This window comes from Siphateles boraxobius, unplaced genomic scaffold (assembly GCF_051911475.1).
Source record: "Siphateles boraxobius isolate OS27281-9 unplaced genomic scaffold, OSU_SipBor_1 7, whole genome shotgun sequence".
Lineage (NCBI taxonomy): Eukaryota > Metazoa > Chordata > Actinopteri > Cypriniformes > Leuciscidae > Siphateles > Siphateles boraxobius.
In genome coordinates, this window is record NW_027509197.1 from 41100694 (window position 1) to 41125857 (window position 25164).

A 25164-nucleotide genomic window follows, 5' to 3' on the forward strand; every position below is an offset into this window, starting at 1 on the left:
TATAATATTAACGGCTCTTAATCTGCACGTTTATAATATTACCGGCCCTTAATCTGCACGTTTATAATATTACCGGCTCTTAATCTGCACGTTTATAATATTACCGGCCCTTAATCTGCACGTTTATAATATTACCGGCTCTTAATCTGCACGTTTATAATATTACCGGCTCTTAATCTGCACGTTTATAATATTACCGGCCCTTAATCTGCACGTTTATAATATTACCGGCCCTTAATCTGCACGTTTATAATATTACCGGCCCTTAATCTGCACGTTTATAATATTACCTGCCCTTAATCTGCACGTTTATAATATTACCGGCTCTTAATCTGCACGTTTATAATATTACCGGCCCTTAATCTGCACGTTTATAATATTACCGGCTCTTAATCTGCACGTTTATAATATTACCGGCTCTTAATCTGCACGTTTATAATATTACCGGCCCTTAATCTGCACGTTTATAATATTACCGTCTCTTAATCTGCACGTTTATAATATTACCGGCTCTTAATCTACACGTTTATAATATTACGGGCCCTTAATCTGCACGTTTATAATATTACCGGCTCTTAATCTGCACGTTTATAATATTACCGGCTCTTAATCTGCACGTTTATAATATTACCGGCTCTTAATCTGCACGTTTATAATTACCGGCCATGATCAATGATATTACCGGCCCTTAATCTGCACGTTTATAATATTACCGGCCCTTAATCTGCACGTTTATAATATTACGGGCCCTTAATCTGCACGTTTATAATATTACCGGCTCTTAATCTGCACGTTTATAATATTATAATATTACCGGCTCTTAATCTGCACGTTTATAATATTACGGGCCCTTAATCTGCACGTTTATAATATTACCGGCTCTTAATCTGCACGTTTATAATATTACCGGCTCTTAATCTGCACGTTTATAATATTATAATATTACCGGCTCTTAATCTGCACGTTTATAATATTACCGGCTCTTAATCTGCACGTTTATAATATTACCGGCCCTTAATCTGCACGTTTATAATATTACCGGCCCTTAATCTGCACGTTTATAATATTACCGGCTCTTAATCTGCACGTTTATAATATTACCGGCCCTTAATCTGCACGTTTATAATATTACCGGCCCTTAATCTGCACGTTTATAATATTACCGGCTCTTAATCTGCACGTTTATAATATTACCGGCTCTTAATCTGCACGTTTATAATATTACCGGCTCTTAATCTGCACGTTTATAATATTACCGGCTCTTAATCTGCACGTTTATAATATTACGGGCCCTTAATCTGCACGTTTATAATATTACCGGCTCTTAATCTGCACGTTTATAATATTACCGGCTCTTAATCTGCACGTTTATAATATTACCGGCTCTTAATCTGCACGTTTATAATATTACGGGCCCTTAATCTGCACGTTTATAATATTACCGGCTCTTAATCTGCACGTTTATAATATTACCGGCTCTTAATCTGCACGTTTATAATATTACCGGCTCTTAATCTGCACGTTTATAATATTACCGGCTCTTAATCTGCACGTTTATAATATTACCGGCTCTTAATCTGCACGTTTATAATATTACCGGCTCTTAATCTGCACGTTTATAATATTACGGGCCCTTAATCTGCGCGTTTATAATATTACCGGCCCTTAATCTACACGTTTACACACACCAGCCGACATTCGGTTTCTCGAGCGACAACAGTGAACAGTTCTAACGCAACGGCAGAAGATCCAGCAAAGCCTGAAACTGTTCTGCCGTTGAGCACAGACGAGCACTGAACACTATTGACCAGAACACGTCACCGCTGTCTTATAAACACCTCAGGAACTGTGGACACTTGTGTAGAAGTTCAACATGATGATGAGATGATCAATATAACTCCAGACATACAGGTCCTTCTCAAAAAATTAGCATATTGTGATAAAGTTAATTATTTTCCATAATGTAATGATAAAAATTAAACTTTCATATATTTTAGATTCATTGCACACCAACTGAAATATTTCAGGTCTTTTATTGTTTTAATACTGATGATTTTGGCATACAGCTCATGAAAACCCAAAATTCCTGTCTCAAAAAATTAGCATATCATGAAAAGGGTCTCTAAACAAGCTATTAACCTAATCATCTGAATCAACTAATTAACTCTAAACACCTGCAAAAGATTCCTGAGGCTTTTAAAAACTCCCAGCCTGTTTCATTACTCAAAACCGCAATCACGGATAAGACTGCCGACCTGACTGCTGTCCAGAAGGCCATCATTGACACCCTCAAGCAATAGGGTAAGACACAGAAAGAAATTTCTGAACAAATAGGCTGTTCCCAGAGTGCTGTATCAAGGCACCTCAGTGGGAAGTCTGTGGGAAGGACAAAGTGTGGCAAAAAACGCTGCACAACGAGAAGAGGTGACCGGACCCTGAGGAAGATTGTGGAGAAGGACCGATTCCAGACCTTGGGGGACCTGCGGAAGCAGTGGACTGAGTCTGGAGTAGAAACATCCAGAGCCACCGTGCACAGGTGTGTGCAGGAAATGGGCTACAGGTGCCGCATTCCCCAGGTCAAGCCACTTTTGAACCAGAAACAGCGGCAGAAGCGCCTGACCTGGGCTACAGAGAAGCAGCACTGGACTGTTGCTCAGTTTTGCATGTCATTCGGAAATCAAGGTGCCAGAGTCTGGAGGAAGACTGGGGAGAAGGAAATGCCAAAATGCCTGAAGTCCAGTGTCAAGTACCCACAGTCAGCGATGGTCTGAGGTGCCATGTCAGCTGCTGGTGTTGGTCCACTGTGTTTTATCAAGGGCAGGGTCAATGCAGCTAGCTATCAGGAGATTTGAGCACTTCATGCTTCCATCTGCTGAAAAGCTTTATGGAGATGAAGATTTCATTTTTCAGCACGACCTGGCACCTGCTCACAGTGCCAAAACCACTGGTAAATGGTTTACTGACCATGGTATTACTGTGCTCAATTGGCCTGCCAACTCTCCTGACCTGAACCCCATAGAGAATCTGTGTGATATTGTGAAGAGAAAGTTGAGAGACGCAAGACCCAACACTCTGGATGAGCTTAAGGCCGCTATCGAAGCATCCTGGGCCTCCATAACACCTCAGCAGTGCCACAGGCTGATTGCCTCCATGCCACGCCGCATTGAAGCAGTCATTTCTGCAAAAGGATTCCCGACCAAGTATTGACTATTGTGTGCATAACTGAACATAAATATTTGAAGGTTGACTTTTTTTTTTGTATTAAAAACACTTATTTTATTGGTCGGATGAAATATGCTAATTTTTTGAGACAGGAATTTTGAGTTTTCATGAGCTGTATGCCAAAATCATCAGTATTAAAACAATAAAAGACCTGAAATATTTCAGTTGGTGTGCAATGAATCTAAAATATATGAAATTTTAATTTTTATCATTACATTATGGAAAATAATGAACTTTATCACAATATGCTAATTTTTTGAGAAGGACCTGTACATAATACATACATAAATGTGTCCACTAACATTCAGAAACTCTTCCTGAGTCTCTCCGTAAGGCTGCACTCGCTACTGGTTATTCTGGGATTCTGGATGAGTGAGATTGACCTGTTTTGTTATTGCTGGAGTTTCTGAAGCTCGTGTAAAGACTCCGCCCTCTTCTGAACGGAGGCGGAGCTGCAGCTCATTTGCATTTAAAGCGACACACACATAAACGGCACGTTTTTACTCACACCCAAAAAGGGGCAAATTTAACTAGCTATAATAAATTATCTGGGGGGATTTTGAGCTGAAATTTCACACACATTCTGGGGACACCATAGATTTATATTACATCATGTGAAAAGGGGATAATATGTCACTTTTAAAAGTCAAAAATGCCTATATGGAGACTGATTCATGCTTCCGTAGCATTATTGCATTAATCACACAACGTGCTTTATATGCTCCATGACTGCATGTTCGGAGACACGGGAGACTTTTCCATGCAAACTGAATATCCAAGCGTCTGCTGTGCATGAAGCCATTCGCAAAGTCCATAATGTTAACACTTTACATTAAGGTTTCGTTTGTTAACAGTAGTGACTAAATGAGTGAACATTAGAAGGTACTGGACGGTACTGCTAAAAATGTAAATCTCGATATTTTTCAATTATTTTTTGCATTTAGCAGACAATATATATTCAGTATATTAGACTCTCTCTCTCTCTCCCTCTCTCTCTCTCTCTCTATATATATATATATATATACATATACATATAAATATATACCAGTATTTTTATCAGTGTAAAATAAAAATAATTTATCAACTAAATGCATTCTATACATTCTAAAATACAATTTAATTAAAAAATTATAAATGTAATAAAATAAATAAATAAAATAATACAAAAGTTAATTAAATAAATGAAATAAATAAATAAAACATCAATGAAATGAAAATAATTAATAAAATAAGACAACTTTAATTGAATAAAATGCAATTTAACAAAACAAAACAAAAAATCAATAAAATACATAAATGTAATTTAATCAAATAAAATGTAATTAAAAATAATCAAATTAATTTAATAAACAGCTGTATATATATATATATATATATATATATATATATGCACACAGTTCATTTATCTATTCACTTTTAAATTATATTTATCTTTAATTTAAATGTGTGTACTGTATATAACTGTATATACACTATATAGGTGTACATTTATTATAAAAGTTTAAAAAATAATTTTAATTAAAATAATTTATTAAAAAAGAATGAAAAATCAATAAATTACTACATATAATAATAAATAAATTAGATAAAAATAATTAAATATGTAGTGAAGGGTTTAAGGGTTTATAACACAAACGACAGAATAATTGCGAAGCGAAAGTGGCACAATATGTGGCAAAATTTATCTTGATTATTTTGTTTTCGTAATCCAAAACAAAATTCAACGAATCCCCTATAGATAATACAGAGTATTAACAAATGAGGTCTTATTGTAAAGTGTTTCCAGTTAAAGCGCTATAGCAGAAGTTTCACTGTAACTGTAAAAAACTGCTGTCATTTTGTTCAGAAATCACGTTCAAGATCAGAAGACGAAACTTCTTCATGCACGTGAAACGATTGCTCACGTTCTCACCGTTGAGAAACGCATCTGCTTTTCCTTTATCAGCTTCCCAGGATCTGTGATAAAAAGGCTTGACTACAGAAACACAAAGGATTCAAGAGATGTTGCTCAGGTTGAGAGCTCAGATTTCCTGTTTTTCTTAAAAACGTGTGGATTTTCATTGATTTCTCAGCAGAGGATGAAACCGGTTCCTTTGAAGAACATCATCTCTTACCTGAACAATCAAATCCACTGCCACGGAAACCTGGCTTGCATTTACACCTGTAGGATCCGTGTTTGTTGATGCACTCGGCGTGAAGACTGCACTTGTGTGTGTCCGAAACACACTCATTTATATCTGAAATATCACAGAGTCGCATTATCGCTTTCCAAAGCAATGAAGCAATCCAAATATTCTTTTGCATTTCAGGTGAGCAACTTTCTGTCATGCATAATGAAGTATATTATTAATTTTCACCAAGCATTTAAAAGATTCTTCATTAAAGAGATACATATGATGTTCTTCCTCAGTGTTTCTGTCTCGTTTTCCAGCACTAATATGTAAACATTCTTAAATCAAGATACATTTCCTGCAAAATGACTGAAGATATTAAGACTTATTTTTTATGGGAATATAGAAAAATAATATTTTTTCCCTTTTAATTAAAAAATTTTTTCTGAGTCCACTGACAGATATTTGTTCTTGTTTTAAACACAAACTCACTTAATTTTGATACATTTTTCAGCATACATTAATGAATATTTTAAGTAATTTTGCTTCTCCAGTAAATGTATCTTGTTTAGTTCTTCGCTGGAAATTCCACCATTCAACATGATTTGCTTCTGATTTGTCTCTTTCACAGAAGTAAATATCATCACTAAAGACTCCAGAGCTCATAAATGGAGAGTTTTCTTCCAGAATGCGACTCATTTGCTCAATCATACCAGTAACAGTAAGTCACACGGTTTCTTTCTCACCAACACAGTCGTATTTCCCATTGACGTATTTGAGATCGTAACCCTCCTGGCACTTGCAGTAGTAGCTTCCGAATGTGTTGATGCATTGCCGGTTGAACGGACATTGATTTGTCCCGGTTGCACATTCATCAATGTCTAAAGAAGACGATGAGGGAAAACAACACGAGTTACTTCTGAACTAAATCCCACATTTTACAACCAATGTTTTCTCCAGCGGTTGTTGATTCAGCAATGCCATGAAGAAACCGTTTTAGAAGCCATTCCTTGAAATAACCATTTTTTCTTAGTGTAAAGAGCTTTTTAATAATCTAAAGAACCATTTTTCCCCCCCGTTAAATCTACGGTAAAAAACAGGCAGCTTTGGTCGCCAGAAATTTACCGTAAAAAAATACGCTAGCAACATTTCAGGTTTTTCCACAAGCTGAGAAAGTTAATAATAATGTATAGAAGCTGCAGTTTCATTCACAAAAACACTAAACACCATCATAGTAACACACGTGAAATTTTAAAAATGCAATAAATATTAATTTAACAACATTAAATGTAACAAAAAACCCTAATGAATGTACATAACTGATTAGAAACATAGTTATTTCAACAAAAATACATCAAATGTGAAGTGTCTCACTTCAATCTGTCTCACACAAATTTTTTGACTGGAAATTATACAACGACTTGTTCTTTTACTCTTCCAAAAAATGTAAATTTAACGGTATTTTAAATCTACGGTTAGATCTATCACGGTTATTCACCGCATATAGTACGGCAACTTTCTGTTAACCAATTAACAGTTTTTCACCGTAGCATTTTTACAGTATTTTACCGTTAAAATTACAATCATTTTTACAGTGCACTCTTAAAAATAAAAGTTCTTTATTGTTGCATTGATGGTTCCATTAAGAACCTTTAACAACAACCACAGACAGCAACATAGTGTCGGCTCAGATGCGGCCCACATCTGGGCCGTGTGGAGTCGAGGTGTACCGGATGTGGGCCGGATGTGGGCCGACACTATGTTGCTGTCTGGGATGGAACCAGTGCAAACTGCCTCTCGAGCAACACACTGATCTGAAGAGCCGATTCTCACCCACGCATAATTATGACACAGTCAGAATAATGATATAAAAAACAGATTTGAAATACTACGTCAAAATAATAACACAAATTCAAAATTCGAAATAATGACATAACAATCATAAGTGTCTAAGTCGAAATATTGACATAAAAAGTCATAATTCTGACATACTATAAGTCAAAATGACAAAAATTCTAAATTCTAACTTACTAAGTCGAAAATAATGACATAAACATCATAAGTATCAGTGAAACTGAAAACTGCGTCTCTCATAGAGCAACACACTGATCTGAAGAGCTGATTCTCACCCACGCATGATTATGACATTGTCAGAATAATGATATAAAAAACATATTTGAAATACTACGTCAAAATAATAACGCAATTTCAAAATTCTGACTTAAAAAGTCGAAATTATGACATAACAATCATAAGTATGACGTACTAAGTTGAAATAATGACTTAAAAAGTAAAATTTTGAAATAATGAAGTTAAAAAAAGTCAATTATGACATACTAAGTCCAAATAATGACATAACAATCATAAGTGACTAAGTCGAAATATTGACATAAAAAGTCATAATTATGACATACTACGTCAAAATGACAAAAATTCTAAATTCTGACTTAAAAAGTCGAAATTATGACATACTAAGTGGAAAATAATAACATAAACATCATAAGTATCAGTGAAATTGAAAACGGCCTCTCTCATAGAGCAACACACTGATCTGAAGAGCCGGTTCTCAATAGAAAAAGGTTAAAGGTTCTTCATGAAACCATCAATGCAACCATAAAGAAGCTTTATTCTTAAGAGTGAAAGTGAAGCTCTGTCAGTGATGTGGAAAGCGGGTCTCACCCACGCAGGTCTTGGCATCGGGTGCCAGCTGAAGACCCGGGGACGGGCACACACACCGGACCTCAGCCTGGACCTCCTCGCAGCCGTACTGACAGTGAGCCACAGAACACGTCCTCGAGTCTGCACACAATCACAGCTCACATTGCATCTGCATTCAGCCGTCTAATGTACAAACCGTGGCTACAGAAAGTCATCTTTTAGGCCGTTTTGTTCCTTTGAACATTTGAATAATTTTTTTTTAAAAACATAAACATGAGTAAATAATGATAAAACCTCATTTTTATGAGACGAACTTCATTTCAACGTTTGAATATATTGTGTTTTGGTCATTTTAAGAACATAAACATGAGTAAATAATGACATTTAATTCATTAATTTAATATTCAACAATATTATTGATCTCCTGAATTGACACTATTATACAAGAATTGAACTGAGCTGGACGATGACATCACGCTTTTCTCCAGAGCCGCTATATATATATAATGAACTAAATTGATAACTTTTTTACCACAGAAATGAACCATCACTGAACCTACTTAACTGGACTGTGATGCTATTTTCTTCTAGAAACAAACTTTGTTGCATTATTTTCCTGCTTTGAAACAATCTGTGTTGTAAAAAGCGCTATATAAATAAAAGTGACTTGACTTGACATAACTTTAATTTGTTTAGGTGAACTATTGATTTAAAGGTTTGAATATACAACAACATAGTGTTGGCCCAGATCCGGCCCACATCTGGGCCGTGTGGAATCCAAGTGTGCCGGATATGTGCCGGATGTGAGCCGGATGTGAGCTAGATGTGGGCCGGATGTGAGCTGAATGTGAGCCAGATGTGGGCCGGATGTGTGCCGGATGTGAGCCAGATGTGAGCCAGATGTGTGCCGGATGTGAGCCAGATGTGAGCCGGATGTGAGCTAGATGTGAGCCGGATGTGAGCCAGATGTGAGCCGGATGTGAGCTAGATGTGAGCCGGATGTGAGCTAGATGTGTGCCGAATGTGAGCCAGATGTGGGCCCGATGTGTGCCGGATGTGAGCCAGATGTGAGCCAGATGTGGGCAGGATATGTGCCGGATGTGAGCCGGATGTGAGCTAGATGTGAGCCGGATGTGAGCCGACACTGTTGCTGATAGAGTCACTCACTTGCGCAGGACCCGTCAGGCATTAGCATGTATCCGTTTAAGCAGTAGCACATGTAGCTGCCGAACGTGTTCATGCATCGATGCTCACAGGGACGAGGCTTCAGCCCGCACTCGTTCAGATCTGAACCAGGACAAACAGATCAAGTTAATGTTGAAATAAGGACTTTAATTATGACATACTGAGTCAAAATAATGACACAAAAATCATAATTATGACATACTAAGTCAAACTAAGAGTTAAAAATCATAATTTTTGACATAAGTCAAAAAAATTATATAAAAATCATAATAATGACATGCTAGGTCGAAATAATGACATCAAAATCATAAGTATTACCTACTAAGTTGAAATAATGACTTAAAAAGTAAATTATGACATACTAAGTCTAAATTATGAAATTAAAGTGTCGAAATTATGACTCAATAAGTCAAAATGATGGCCGTCATAATTTTGACAGTAACAATTTCGACTCATAATTAATATAAATTTGACCATTTTATGGATTTAGTTAATTCATTTATTTTTTAATTCATTTTCAATTACATTTTATTAGTTAAACAGCTCTTAAACATACTTTATCACTAGAATTTGTTTTTAAATAACTTGTTAAACATGAAAGTGTGATGCATTTCTTCTGATATAGTTCCTTTTAGCATAAAGTGTTGTTTAACACTGAGTCGAGAACCCCATGAAGTGTGTGTGTCTGAGAGTGTGTGTCTTGAAGCACACACACCTTGACTGCACGTCTTCCCGGTGTATCCGGAGAAACACTTGCACTTGTTGGGCCCGACACACTCGCCGTGCTTGCATCCCAGATCACACTGAGCTGGACAAACATTATAGAGATATAGATATATATATGTCAGAAAAGGAAACAGACCAGGTCAAATCTGCTCTCGTCTGGAAACAGAGCCAGATTTATCCTGGTTTAAAAGCACCAAACCACAGAAACAATGAACATATCATGAGTTTATGCATGGAATATTTTCCCAGTTTTTCCATGTTTTGAATGACTAGATTCAACAGAGAAATTTGAAATCTCACCATAGACTGACTAAATGAACCCTTGTGTGTGTGTGTGTGTGTGTGTGTGTGTGTGTGTGTGTGTGTGTGTGTGTGTGTGTGTGTGTGTGTGTGTGTGTGTGTGTGTGTGTGTGTGTGTGTGTGTGTGTGTGTGCTGGAAATCCTTCACATAGTTTGGTGTTTTGAATTGCTTTAATATTTCAAGTGCAAGAAGGTGGGAAGAAAACAAATAAGTATAAAAATTATCAAAAATAATTTCGACTTTTTATCTTGTAATTATGACTTTTAAAGTAATCATTTTAATTTAGTAAGTCATAATTAAAACTTTTTATGTCATAATGATGATTTAAGTATGTCATAATTTCGATTATTTTTACGCTTGATTTTTTTCCTTATGTGTAGGGAATGGTCTTTACATACGTCAAAATAATGACAACATTTCAAAATTCTGACTTATGCCATACTAAGTCAAAATAATGACATAAAAATCATAATTATATAAAAATCATAATTATGCCATACTAAGTCAAAATAATGACATAAAAATCATAATTATATAAAAATCATAATTATGCCATACTAAGTCAAAATAATGAAATAAAAATCATAGTTATATAAAAATCATAATTATGCCAGACTAAGTCAAAATAATGACATAAAAATCATAATTATATAAAAATCATAATTATATAAAAATCATAATTATGACATACTAAGTCAAAATAATGACATAAAAATCATAATTATATAAAAATCATAATTATGCCATACTAAGTCAAAATAATGAAATAAAAATCATAGTTATATAAAAATCATAATTATGACATACTAAGTCAAAATAATGACATAAAAATCATAATTATATAAAAATCATAGTTATATAAAAATCATAAATATGACATACTAAGTCAAAATAATGACATAAAAATCATAATTATATAAAAATCATAATTATATAAAAATCATAATTATGACATACTAAGTCAAAATAATGACATAAAAATCATAATTATATAAAAATCATAATTATGCCATACTAAGTCAAAATAATGACATAAAAATCATAATTATATAAAAATCATAATTATGACATACTAAGTCAAAATAATGACATAAAAATCATAATTATATAAAAATCATAATTATGGCATACTAAGTCAAAATAATGACATAAAAATCATAATTATATAAAAATCATAATTATGCCATACTAAGTCAAAATAATGACATAAAAATCATAATTATATAAAAATCATAATTATGACATACTAAGTCAAAATAATGACATAAAAATCATAATTATATAAAAATCATAATTATGACATACTAAGTCAAAATAATGACAGAAAAATCATAATTATATAAAAATCATAATTATGACATACTAAGTCAAAATAATGACAGAAAAATCATAATTATATAAAAATCATAATTATGACATACTAAGTCAAAATAATTACTGAAAAATCATAATTATAAAAAAATTATGACATACTAAGTCAAAATAATGACATAAAAATCATAATTATGACACATAAAGTCAAAATAATGACATAAAAATCATAATTATGACACACAAAGTCAAAATAATGACATAAAAATCATAATTATGACACACAAAGTCAAAATAATGACATAAAAATCATTATTATGACATACTAAGTCAAAATAATGACTGAAAAATCATAATTATAAAAAAATCCTAATTATGACACACAAAGTCAAAATAATGACATAAAAATCATTATTATGACATACTAAGTCAAAATAATGACTGAAAAATCATAATTATAAAAAAATCCTAATTATGACACACAAAGTCAAAATAATGACATAAAAATCATAATTATGACATACTAAGTCAAAATAATGACATAAAAATGATAATTATGACATACTTAGGCAAAATAATGACATACAAATCATAATTATGACATACTAAGTAAAGATAATGACATAAAATCATAATTATGACGTATTAAATCAAAATAATGACATAAAATCATAATTATGACATACTAATTCAAAATAATGACATACAAATCATAATTATGACATACTAATTCAAAATAATGACATAAAAATGATAATTATGACATACTTAGGCAAAATATTGACATAGAAATCATAATTACATAAAAATCATAATTATGACATACTAAGTCAAAATAATGACATAAAAATCATAATTATATAAAAATCATAATTATGACATACTAAGTCAAAATAATGACATAAAAATCATAATTATATAAAAATCATAATTATGACATACTAATTCAAAATAATGACATAAAAATCATAATTATGACATACTTAGGCAAAATAATGACATAGAAATCATAATTATGACATACTAAGTCAAAATAATGACATAAAAATCATAATTATATAAAAATCATAATTATGACATACTAAGTCAAAATAATGACATAAAAATCATAATTATATAAAAATCATAATTATGACATACTAATTCAAAATAATGACATAAAAATGATAATTATGACATACTTAGGCAAAATAATGACATAGAAATCATAATTATGACATACTAAGTCAAAATAATGACATAAAAATCATAATTACATAAAAATCATAATTATGACATACTAAGTCAAAATAATGACATAAAAATCATAATTACATAAAAATCATAATTATGACATACTAAGTCAAAATAATGACAAAAAAATCATAATTATATAAAAATCATAATTACATAAAAATCATAATTATGACATACTAAGTCAAAATAATGACATAAAAATCATAATTATATAAAAATCATAATTATGACATACTAAGTCAAAATAATGACATAAAAATCATAATTACATAAAAATCATAATTATGACATACTAAGTCAAAATAATGACATAAAAATCATAATTATATAAAAATCATAATTACATAAAAATCATAATTATGACATACTAAGTCAAAATAATGACATAAAAATCATAATTATATAAAAATCATAATTATGACATACTAAGTCAAAATAATGACATAAAAATCATAATTATATAAAAATCATAATTATGACATACTAAGTCAAAATAATGACATAAAAATCATAGTTATATAAAAATCATAATTATGCCATACTAAGTCAAAATAATGACATAAAAATCATAGTTATATAAAAATCATAATTATGCCATACTAAGTCAAAATAATGACATAAAAATCATAATTATATAAAAATCATAATTATGACATACTAAGTCAAAATAATGACATAAAAATCATAATTATATAAAAATCATAATTATGACATACTAAGTCAAAATAATGACATAAAAATCATAATTATAGAAAAATCATAATTATGACATACTAAGTCAAAATAATGACATAAAAATCATAATTATAGAAAAATCATAATTATGACATACTAAGTCAAAATAATGACATAAAAATCATAATTATATAAAAATCATAATTATGACATACTAAGTCAAAATAATGACATAAAAATCATAATTATATAAAATCATAATTATGCCATACTAAGTCAAAATAATGACATAAAAATCATAATTATATAAAAATCATAATTATGCCATACTAAGTCAAAATAATGACATAAAAATCATTATTATGACATACTAAGTCAAAATAATGACTGAAAAATCATAATTATAAAAAAATCCTAATTATGACACACAAAGTCAAAATAATGACATAAAAATCATAATTATGACATACTAAGTCAAAATAATGACATAAAAATGATAATTATGACATACTTAGGCAAAATAATGACATACAAATCATAATTATGACATACTAAGTAAAGATAATGACATAAAATCATAATTATGACGTATTAAATCAAAATAATGACATAAAATCATAATTATGACATACTAATTCAAAATAATGACATACAAATCATAATTATGACATACTAATTCAAAATAATGACATAAAAATGATAATTATGACATACTTAGGCAAAATATTGACATAGAAATCATAATTACATAAAAATCATAATTATGACATACTAAGTCAAAATAATGACATAAAAATCATAATTATATAAAAATCATAATTATGACATACTAAGTCAAAATAATGACATAAAAATCATAATTATATAAAAATCATAATTATGACATACTAATTCAAAATAATGACATAAAAATGATAATTATGACATACTTAGGCAAAATAATGACATAGAAATCATAATTATGACATACTAAGTCAAAATAATGACATAAAAATCATAATTATATAAAAATCATAATTATGACATACTAAGTCAAAATAATGACATAAAAATCATAATTATATAAAAATCATAATTATGACATACTAATTCAAAATAATGACATAAAAATGATAATTATGACATACTTAGGCAAAATAATGACATAGAAATCATAATTATGACATACTAAGTCAAAATAATGACATAAAAATCATAATTACATAAAAATCATAATTATGACATACTAAGTCAAAATAATGACATAAAAATCATAATTACATAAAAATCATAATTATGACATACTAAGTCAAAATAATGACAAAAAAATCATAATTATATAAAAATCATAATTACATAAAAATCATAATTATGACATACTAAGTCAAAATAATGACATAAAAATCATAATTATATAAAAATCATAATTATGACATACTAAGTCAAAATAATGACATAAAAATCATAATTACATAAAAATCATAATTATGACATACTAATTCAAAATAATGACATAAAAATGATAATTATGACATACTAAGTCAAAATAATGACATAAAAATCATAATTATATAAAAATCATAATTATGACATACTAAGTCAAAATAATGACATAAAAATCATAATTACATAAAAATCATAATTATGACATACTAATTCAAAATAATGACATAAAAATGATAATTATGACATACTAAGTCAAAATAATGACATAAAAATCATAATTACATAAAAATCATAATTATGACATACTAAGTCAAAATAATGACATAAAAATCATAATTACATAAAAATCATAATTATGACATACTAAGTCAAAATAATGACAAAAAAATCATAATTATATAAAAATCATAATTACATAAAAATTATAATTATAATTATGACATACTAAGTCAAAATAATGACATAAAAATCATAATTATATAAAAATCATAATTATGACATACTAAGTCAAAATAATGACATAAAAATCATAATTACATAAAAATCATAATTATGACATACTAAGTCAAAATAATGACATAAAAATCATAATTATATAAAAATCATAATTACATAAAAATCATAATTATGACATACTAAGTCAAAATAATGACATAAAAATCATAATTATATAAAAATCATAATTATGACATACTAAGTCAAAATAATGACATAAAAATCATAATTATATAAAAATCATAATTATGACATACTAAGTCAAAATAATGACATAAAAATCATAATTATATAAAAATCATAATTATGACATACTAAGTCAAAATAATGACAAAAATCATAGTTATATAAAAATCATAATTATGCCATACTAAGTCAAAATAATGACATAAAAATCATAGTTATATAAAAATCATAATTATGCCATACTAAGTCAAAATAATGACATAAAAATCATAATTATATAAAAATCATAATTATGCCATACTAAGTCAAAATAATGACATAAAAATCATAATTATATAAAAATCATAATTATGACATACTAAGTCAAAATAATGACATAAAAATCATAATTATAGAAAAATCATAATTATGACATACTAAGTCAAAATAATGACATAAAAATCATAATTATAGAAAAATCAAAGTTATGACATACTAAGTCAAAATAATGACATAAAAATCATAATTATATAAAAATCATAATTATGACATACTAAGTCAAAATAATGACATAAAAATCATAATTATATAAAAATCATAATTATGCCATACTAAGTCAAAATAATGACATAAAAATCATAATTATATAAAAATCATAATTATGCCATACTAAGTCAAAATAATGACATAAAAATCATAATTATATAAAAATCATAATTATGACATACTAAGTCAAAATAATGACATAAAAATCATAATTATATAAAAATCATAATTATGACATACTAAGTCAAAATAATGACATAAAGATCATAATTATATAAAAATCATAATTATGACATACTAAGTCAAAATAATGACATAAAGATCATAATTATATAAAAATCATAATTGTGCCATACTAAGTCAAAATAATGACATAAAGATCATAATTATATAAAAATCATAATTATGACATACTAAGTCAAAATAATGACATAAAAATCATAATTATATAAAAATCATAATTATGACATACTAAGTCAAAATAATGACATAAAAATCATAATTATATAAAAATCATAATTATGACATACTAAGTCAAAATAATGACTGAAAAATCATAATTATAAAAAAATCCTAATTATGACACACAAAGTCAAAATAATGACATAAAAATCATAATTATGACATACTAAGTCAAAATAATGACATAAAAATGATAATTATGACATACTTAGGCAAAATAATGACATACAAATCATAATTATGACATACTAAGTAAAGATAATGACATAAAATCATAATTATGACGTATTAAATCAAAATAATGACATAAAATCATAATTATGACATACTAATTCAAAATAATGACATACAAATCATAATTATGACATACTAATTCAAAATAATGACATAAAAATGATAATTATGACATACTTAGGCAAAATATTGACATAGAAATCATAATTACATAAAAATCATAATTATGACATACTAAGTCAAAATAATGACATAAAAATCATAATTATATAAAAATCATAATTATGACATACTAAGTCAAAATAATGACATAAAAATCATAATTATATAAAAATCATAATTATGACATACTAATTCAAAATAATGACATAAAAATGATAATTATGACATACTTAGGCAAAATAATGACATAGAAATCATAATTATGACATACTAAGTCAAAATAATGACATAAAAATCATAATTATATAAAAATCATAATTATGACATACTAAGTCAAAATAATGACATAAAAATCATAATTATATAAAAATCATAATTATGACATACTAATTCAAAATAATGACATAAAAATGATAATTATGACATACTTAGGCAAAATAATGACATAGAAATCATAATTATGACATACTAAGTCAAAATAATGACATAAAAATCATAATTACATAAAAATCATAATTATGACATACTAAGTCAAAATAATGACATAAAAATCATAATTACATAAAAATCATAATTATGACATACTAAGTCAAAATAATGACAAAAAAATCATAATTATATAAAAATCATAATTACATAAAAATCATAATTATGACATACTAAGTCAAAATAATGACATAAAAATCATAATTATATAAAAATCATAATTATGACATACTAAGTCAAAATAATGACATAAAAATCATAATTACATAAAAATCATAATTATGACATACTAATTCAAAATGATGACATAAAAATGATAATTATGACATACTAAGTCAAAATAATGACATAAAAATCATAATTATATAAAAATCATAATTATGACATACTAAGTCAAAATAATGACATAAAAATCATAATTACATAAAAATCATAATTATGACATACTAATTCAAAATAATGACATAAAAATGATAATTATGACATACTAAGTCAAAATAATGACATAAAAATCATAATTACATAAAAATCATAATTATGACATACTAAGTCAAAATAATGACATAAAAATCATAATTACATAAAAATCATAATTATGACATACTAAGTCAAAATAATGACAAAAAAATCATAATTATATAAAAATCATAATTACATAAAAATTATAATTATGACATACTAAGTCAAAATAATGACATAAAAATCATAATTATATAAAAATCATAATTATGACATACTAAGTCAAAATAATGACATAAAAATCATAATTACATAAAAATCATAATTATGACATACTAAGTCAAAATAATGACATAAAAATCATAATTATATAAAAATCATAATTACATAAAAATCATAATTATGACATACTAAGTCAAAATAATGACATAAAAATCATAATTATATAAAAATCATAATTATGACATACTAAGTCAAAATAATGACATAAAAATCATAATTATATAAAAATCATAATTATGACATACTAAGTCAAAATAATGACATAAAAATCATAATTATATAAAAATCATAATTATGACATACTAAGTCAAAATAATGACAAAAATCATAGTTATATAAAAATCATAATTATGCCATACTAAGTCAAAATAATGACATAAAAATCATAGTTATATAAAAATCATAATTATGCCATACTAAGTCAAAATAATGACATAAAAATCATAATTATATAAAAATCATAATTATGCCATACTAAGTCAAAATAATGACATAAAAATCATAATTATATAAAAATCATAATTATGACATACTAAGTCAAAATAATGACATAAAAATCATAATTATAGAAAAATCATAATTATGACATACTAAGTCAAAATAATGACATAAAAATCATAATTATAGAAAAATCAAAGTTATGACATACTAAGTCAAAATAATGACATAAAAATCATAATTATATAAAAATCATAATTATGACATACTAAGTCAAAATAATGACATAAAAATCATAATTATATAAAAATCATAATTATGCCATACTAAGTCAAAATAATGACATAAAAATCATAATTATATAAAAATCATAATTATGCCATACTAAGTCAAAATAATGACATAAAAATCATAATTATATAAAAATCATAATTATGACATACTAAGTCAAAATAATGACATAAAAATCATAATTATATAAAAATCATAATTATGACATACTAAGTCAAAATAATGACATAAAGATCATAATTATATAAAAATCATAATTATGACATACTAAGTCAAAATAATGACATAAAGATCATAATTATATAAAAATCATAATTGTGCCATACTAAGTCAAAATAATGACATAAAGATCATAATTATATAAAAATCATAATTATGACATACTAAGTCAAAATAATGACATAAAAATCATAATTATATAAAAATCATAATTATGACATACTAAGTCAAAATAATGACATAAAAATCATAATTATGACACAAAAAGTCAAAATAATCACATAAAAATCATAATTATAAAAAAAATCTGACATACTAAGTCAAAATAATGACATAAAAATCATAATTATATAAAAATCATAATTATGACATACTAAGTCAAAATAATGACATAAAAATCATAATTATAGAAAAATCATAATTATGACATACTAAGTCAAAATAATGACATAAAAATCATAATTATAGAAAAATCATAATTATGACATACTAAGTCAAAATAATGACATAAAAATCATAATTATAGAAAAATCATAATTATGACATACTAAGTCAAAATAATGACATAAAAATCATAATTATATAAAAATCATAATTATGACATACTAAGTCAAAATAATGACATAAAAATCATAATTATATAAAAATCATAATTATGACATACTAAGTCAAAATAATGACATAAAAATCATAATTATATAAAAATCATAATTATGACATACTAAGTCAAAATAATGACATAAAAATCATAATTATATAAAAATCATAATTATGACATACTAAGTCAAAATAATGACATAAAAATCATAATTATATAAAAATCATAATTATGCCATACTAAGTCAAAATAATGACATAAAGATCATAATTATATAAAAATCATAATTATGACATACTAAGTCAAAATAATGACATAAAAATCATAATTATATAAAAATCATAATTATGACATACTAAGTCAAAATAATGACTGAAAAATCATAATTATAAAAAAATTATGACATACTAAGTCAAAATAATGACATAAAAATCATAATTATGACACATAAAGTCAAAATAATGACATAAAAATCATAATTATGACACACAAAGTCAAAATAATGACATAAAAATCATAATTATGACACACAAAGTCAAAATAATGACATAAAAATCATTATTATGACATACTAAGTCAAAATAATGGCAAAAAAATCATCATTATGACATACTAAGTCAAAATAATGACATAAAAATCATAATTATGACACACAAAGTCAAAATAATGACATAAAAATCATAATTATGACACAAAAAGTCAAAATAATCACATAAAAATCATAATTATAAAAAAAAATCTGACATACTAAGTCAAAATAATGATATAAAAATCATAATTATGACACACAAAGTCAAAATAATGACATAAAAATCATTATTATGACACACTAAGTCAAAATAATGACTGAAAAATCATAATTATAAAAAAATCCTAATTATGACACACAAAGTCAAAATAATGACATAAAAATCATAATTATGACATACTAAGTCAAAATAATGACATACAAATCATAATTATGACATACTAAGTAAAGATAATGACATAAAATCATAATTATGACGTATTAAGTCAAAATAATGACATAAAATCATAATTATGACATACTAATTCAAAATAATGACATAAAAACGATAATTATGACATACTTAGGCAAAATAATGACATAGAAATCATAATTATGACATACTAAGTAAAGATAATGACATAAAATCATAAATATGACATACTAAGTCAAAATAATGACAGAAAATCATAATTATGACAAAGTAATTTGAAATAATGAATTAAAAAGTAAATTATGACATACTAAGTCGAAATAATGATTACAAAAATGATCAAAACATTTTGGGAATTTGTAACACTCAAAGTCAATAAGTTTGATCCTAACGCAATAATGCGGTAAAAGCACATTGTTCTGGTTAAATCGTCATTCACCTTCACAGAGTCCGTTACTGTTTTTCTTCCAGCCGTAGCAACACTCGATCCGGCTGCCGTATCGACACACACCGGACACACTCCTCACCGGGACCTGCCGGCTCGCTCTGTCGGGAAACAGCATCACTTATTATATATATCGTGTAGCCTATAGTTCATCCAAAATAAATATTACTGTGCGAGAAAAAGTTTTCAGAGTTTTATTCTACATTAAACTACTACATGTTGAATATAATGTATAATAATGCAACGGGGGAATATTTGTGTGTCCTGATAATGCCAAATATCTTGATACCAGTAAAAGTGGCCTACATTATTTTAAATATATCTAGTGAGTTATAGAGCATATTAGTCTAAAATAATTCTATTTTCAGCTTCAGGATCATGAATATTGTTATTCTGGCGTCTCTACTGTCCTGTATTGGGTTTCCAGCCTATTCTTAGAGTCCAAGTCTATTCTTATTTACAAAGTAAAACCAAATGTAGCATTTTAATCAACAGTTCATTTTTTTGATAACCTTTTATCATATGTGTTTGAGTATCGCAATAATATCGTATCGTGAGTTCAGAATCGTGATATGTATCGAATCGTGACATGAGGATCTCGTTACACCACTAATCGCAAACATATTATGAGAAAAAAATAAAAATAACCTGTTAAGCATGAAAGTATGATGCAATCATTTTAGACATTTCTTCTTATATAGAACTATTTGGCATAAAAGTTCTTTAAAATTGAGTCAAGAACCCTGTAAAGTTCAATATAGAGCCCTAATCTAAATGTGACAATATGAAAGCAAAATAATCTTTTGCACTGCAAAAGAAAAAATTATCAAAATGAAGTGAGTTTGTATTAAACCGATAACGGAAATCTGCCAATGGAGTCAGAAAAATAGTTTCCCTTCGACTCTTTTATCGTTTTAAGCAAAAACTCACTTCACTTTTATGATATTTTAATTAAACAAGACTTAATATCTTCAGACGTTTCCCTTCTTGATTTAAGAATGTTTATATATTAATGCTGGAGAACGAGACATGAGGAAGAGCATCATGAGGATGTCAGAAGGTTATTTGAGGTGAAAATGACTTGATTTGAAGGTGATTCTAGAAAAGACAGACATGACGAGTGGGGATTTGGACAGACAGAATACAGGAACTCTTGCATCTCCTCAGTGTTTATGGTGTGTAACAGATGCTGTAACAGGAACAGATGAGCAGATTCCCGCTGGATTTAAAGTGGGAATCACACTTGAGCAGGAGTTTGAGCACCGACACTTCCACAGGTGTTCAACACTTCAGCATCAGGCAGTTCCTGTGCAGTTCACAGGTTTGAACTGTTCAGAAGCACTGCTTTTTTACAGGTCTAATTATAATCCGTGTTGTGTATCGTTCATGGAACAGTTTTTCTGAAACATTTTAGTTGGATGTTTATTGTAACATTTTTTAAATGTTACTACATGTTTCAGAATGTTGACAGAAATTCAAAAGTAAATGTTTGCAGTCAAAGATACAACAGAACGTTTGAATTACCAAGAAAAAACATTAGAATTAGAACAGAAAAACATTAAAAGTGTTTTAAAAAACAGACTTTTTCAACATTCAGAACACTTAGAAAAACGTTTTCTTAGTGCAAAATGTTCTTAGATCATATTTTTTGTTAGTTAGCTTGAGAAATGAATGAGTTTTGATTTGTAAATTAATTAAATCGCATCAGTGCATAACACATCTGCATCAAGTAATGGATGTCTTCTTCATTATGTTGAGGAGTTTTGCATGCAACATTTTTTTTATTATATCATTAAATATATTATATACCTGCTCAGTTGCAGTTGCATAAAGTTAAACATTTCTCAACTTCATCTAGCCGCTGCACATAAAAACATTTCCACATGATCTATTAAAATGAAAATAAGGTAACACTTTATTTTAAAGTGTCTTTATTACATGTAGTTACTTTAATAATAACTATAAAATATGCGTAATTACATGCGACGAACCATAAATCAAACCCCAACCCTATAGTCAGTATGTGCAGTTAATTATATTAATAAGTACTTAAATGTATTTGTTAAAATAAAGTGTAACCAATAATGATAATAATACTAACTTTAAACAAATATACAAATTCAAATTTAAAAATTGTTCTCTTCCTGGACCCAAAAACAGACCAAAAATAACACTGATGACTCATCCTGCACTATGCAAATTTTTGTCCAATGAAATGCTCTCTAGAATAAGCAGGCCCCTCCCCCAATCCCATCTGCCTAGCAACAGAAAGGCAACTAAAGCCTGTGGAAAAACAACAACAGTGAAATTGACAGTAAACAACTAGAACTCTGGTTACTAGGACGTCTCCATATAAACACGATAGCAACATTTTAGGTTTTACAGATTTAACTTAAATTTACAGTAGTAAATGTATAAAGTAGCTTGAGGTAAATAGCAATATATACACAGAAATACAAAACAATGCTGATACTAAAATACTGCATTCACTTAACGACGTAAGCTAAGTGAATAGATGTTGCAGATGATTGTAATTCTGCGAGCGTCTCATGTTAGTCTCTAAATCTGGTGTGGCTCCAGAGGGACGGAGAGAATCCGTGAACTGACGGAAATAAACCGGGAGCCGGTGGTGTGAACAGGTGCCGCCGCTTCATTACAGACGGATTTAGATCAGCACATTTACTCTGAAATCAACACACATATTTACTTCATGCTTGTGCATCATTTACACATACTTTAGTATTCAATACTGATTTGATTTAATTGACAGTCATTTACAGTAGTAAATGAAGTCAAGTCGATTGTTTTATTTGGGATAATAACGCAATGAAACATGACAAATTGTGCGACATTTTTTTCGTCCAGGCAAATAGATTATGAACACATGCCGAAAATAAGAGAACCAACCAAATATTAATAACGCATTATGTTATAATCAATGTTTACTTTTTCCTCTCAGCTTTTTTTGCTTAGTAAAATAATACTGTGGCTGTAGTTTGACACATTTGCCAAATAATTTTGTCAGATAAATACCTTAAACAAGTTTAGTGATTTGTTCTCTCCTCATATTTAACATGTTTTAAAAATATTTTCCTCATATTTTGAACTTGTCCGTTCATTAAAAACAAATATCATCACCTTTGGCCAATACTGTCGGTGGAAAATGTATTCAGCTTTACTGAAATTCATTAATTGTCAAAAGAAATAGTACTAATATGGTTCAAAAGGAATGAAAATCAAATATTGATCCTTAATCAAAAAAGTTGCATTGGTCACAAATGTTTATGCACATTAATTACTGTGTCCTCTTTAAGCTTATGAAAACTGCAGGTATGTTACAGGTATAAGGAGATCTCATTAGTTTCTCAGATGTTTGATCAGTAATCGTACACGTTTCTCCTCTAGAGCTGCAGAAGAATCTCTCAAACTAAAGTCTGCATCCAGATCTGGATATAAACTAGATGAAACTCAACTGAAACTAAGAGCAATAGCATTTTCTCCACAACTTTAACCAGGAGAAGGTTCTTACCTGTAATCTGCAGTTCCCAATGAAAAATAAAGCAGGAATGACAAAGCGCTGATCCATGGCAAATGTTTCATGTTTAAAAGCAAGCCTCTTTATTTCTTTTCTCGTCTGTTTGCTTTTCCTTGTAGTTTGATTCCAGCAAGAGTCCAAGATAAAGTCTGCAGTCTCTCTCTCTCTCTCTCTCTCTCTCTCTCTCTCTCTCTCTCTCTCTCTCTCTCTCTCTCTCTCTCTCTCTCTCTCTTTCTCTCTCTCTCTCTCTCTCTCTCTCTCTCTCTCTCTCTCTTTCTCTCTCTCTCTCTCTCTCTATCTTTCTCTCTCTCTCTCTCTCTCAATCTCTCTATCTTTCTCTCTCTCTCTCTCTCTCTCTCTCTCTCTCTCTCTCTCTCTCTCTCTCTCTCTCTCTCTCTCTCTCTCTCTCTTTCTCTCTCTCTCTCTCTCTATCTTTCTCTCTCTCTCTCTCTCTCTCTCTCTCTATCTTTCTCTCTCTCTCTCTCTCTCTCTCTATCTTTCTCTCTCTCTCTCTCTCAATCTCTCTCTCTCTCTCTCTCTCTATCTTTCTCTCTCT

The 25164-nt window shown here is 28.3% G+C and overlaps 1 protein-coding gene across 5 annotated transcripts in view; it reads right to left on the reverse strand.

Moving 5' to 3' along the window:
• The window catches only part of egfl6 (EGF-like-domain, multiple 6), a 53376-nt gene extending 28559 nt beyond the window's left edge, over positions 1-24817 (reverse strand). The window contains exons 1-8 of one of the 5 annotated variants that reach the window (XM_077216906.1): positions 24603-24807; positions 21068-21174; positions 9892-9984; positions 9159-9278; positions 8013-8132; positions 6080-6214; positions 5337-5459; positions 5135-5197 (exon numbers count right to left, since the gene is read on the reverse strand). In XM_077216906.1, the coding sequence (XP_077073021.1) occupies positions 5135-5197; positions 5337-5459; positions 6080-6214; positions 8013-8132; positions 9159-9278; positions 9892-9984; positions 21068-21174; positions 24603-24673 (832 nt within the window). In that variant the 5' untranslated portion in view covers positions 24674-24807. Of the gene's footprint in view, positions 1-5134; positions 5198-5336; positions 5460-6079; positions 6215-8012; positions 8133-9158; positions 9279-9891; positions 9985-21067; positions 21175-24602 lie in introns of all 5 variants that reach the window. The other 4 variants (XM_077216908.1, XM_077216909.1, XM_077216910.1 and 1 more) reach the window with 4 other exon arrangements.
• Positions 24818-25164: the final 347 nt, after the last annotated feature.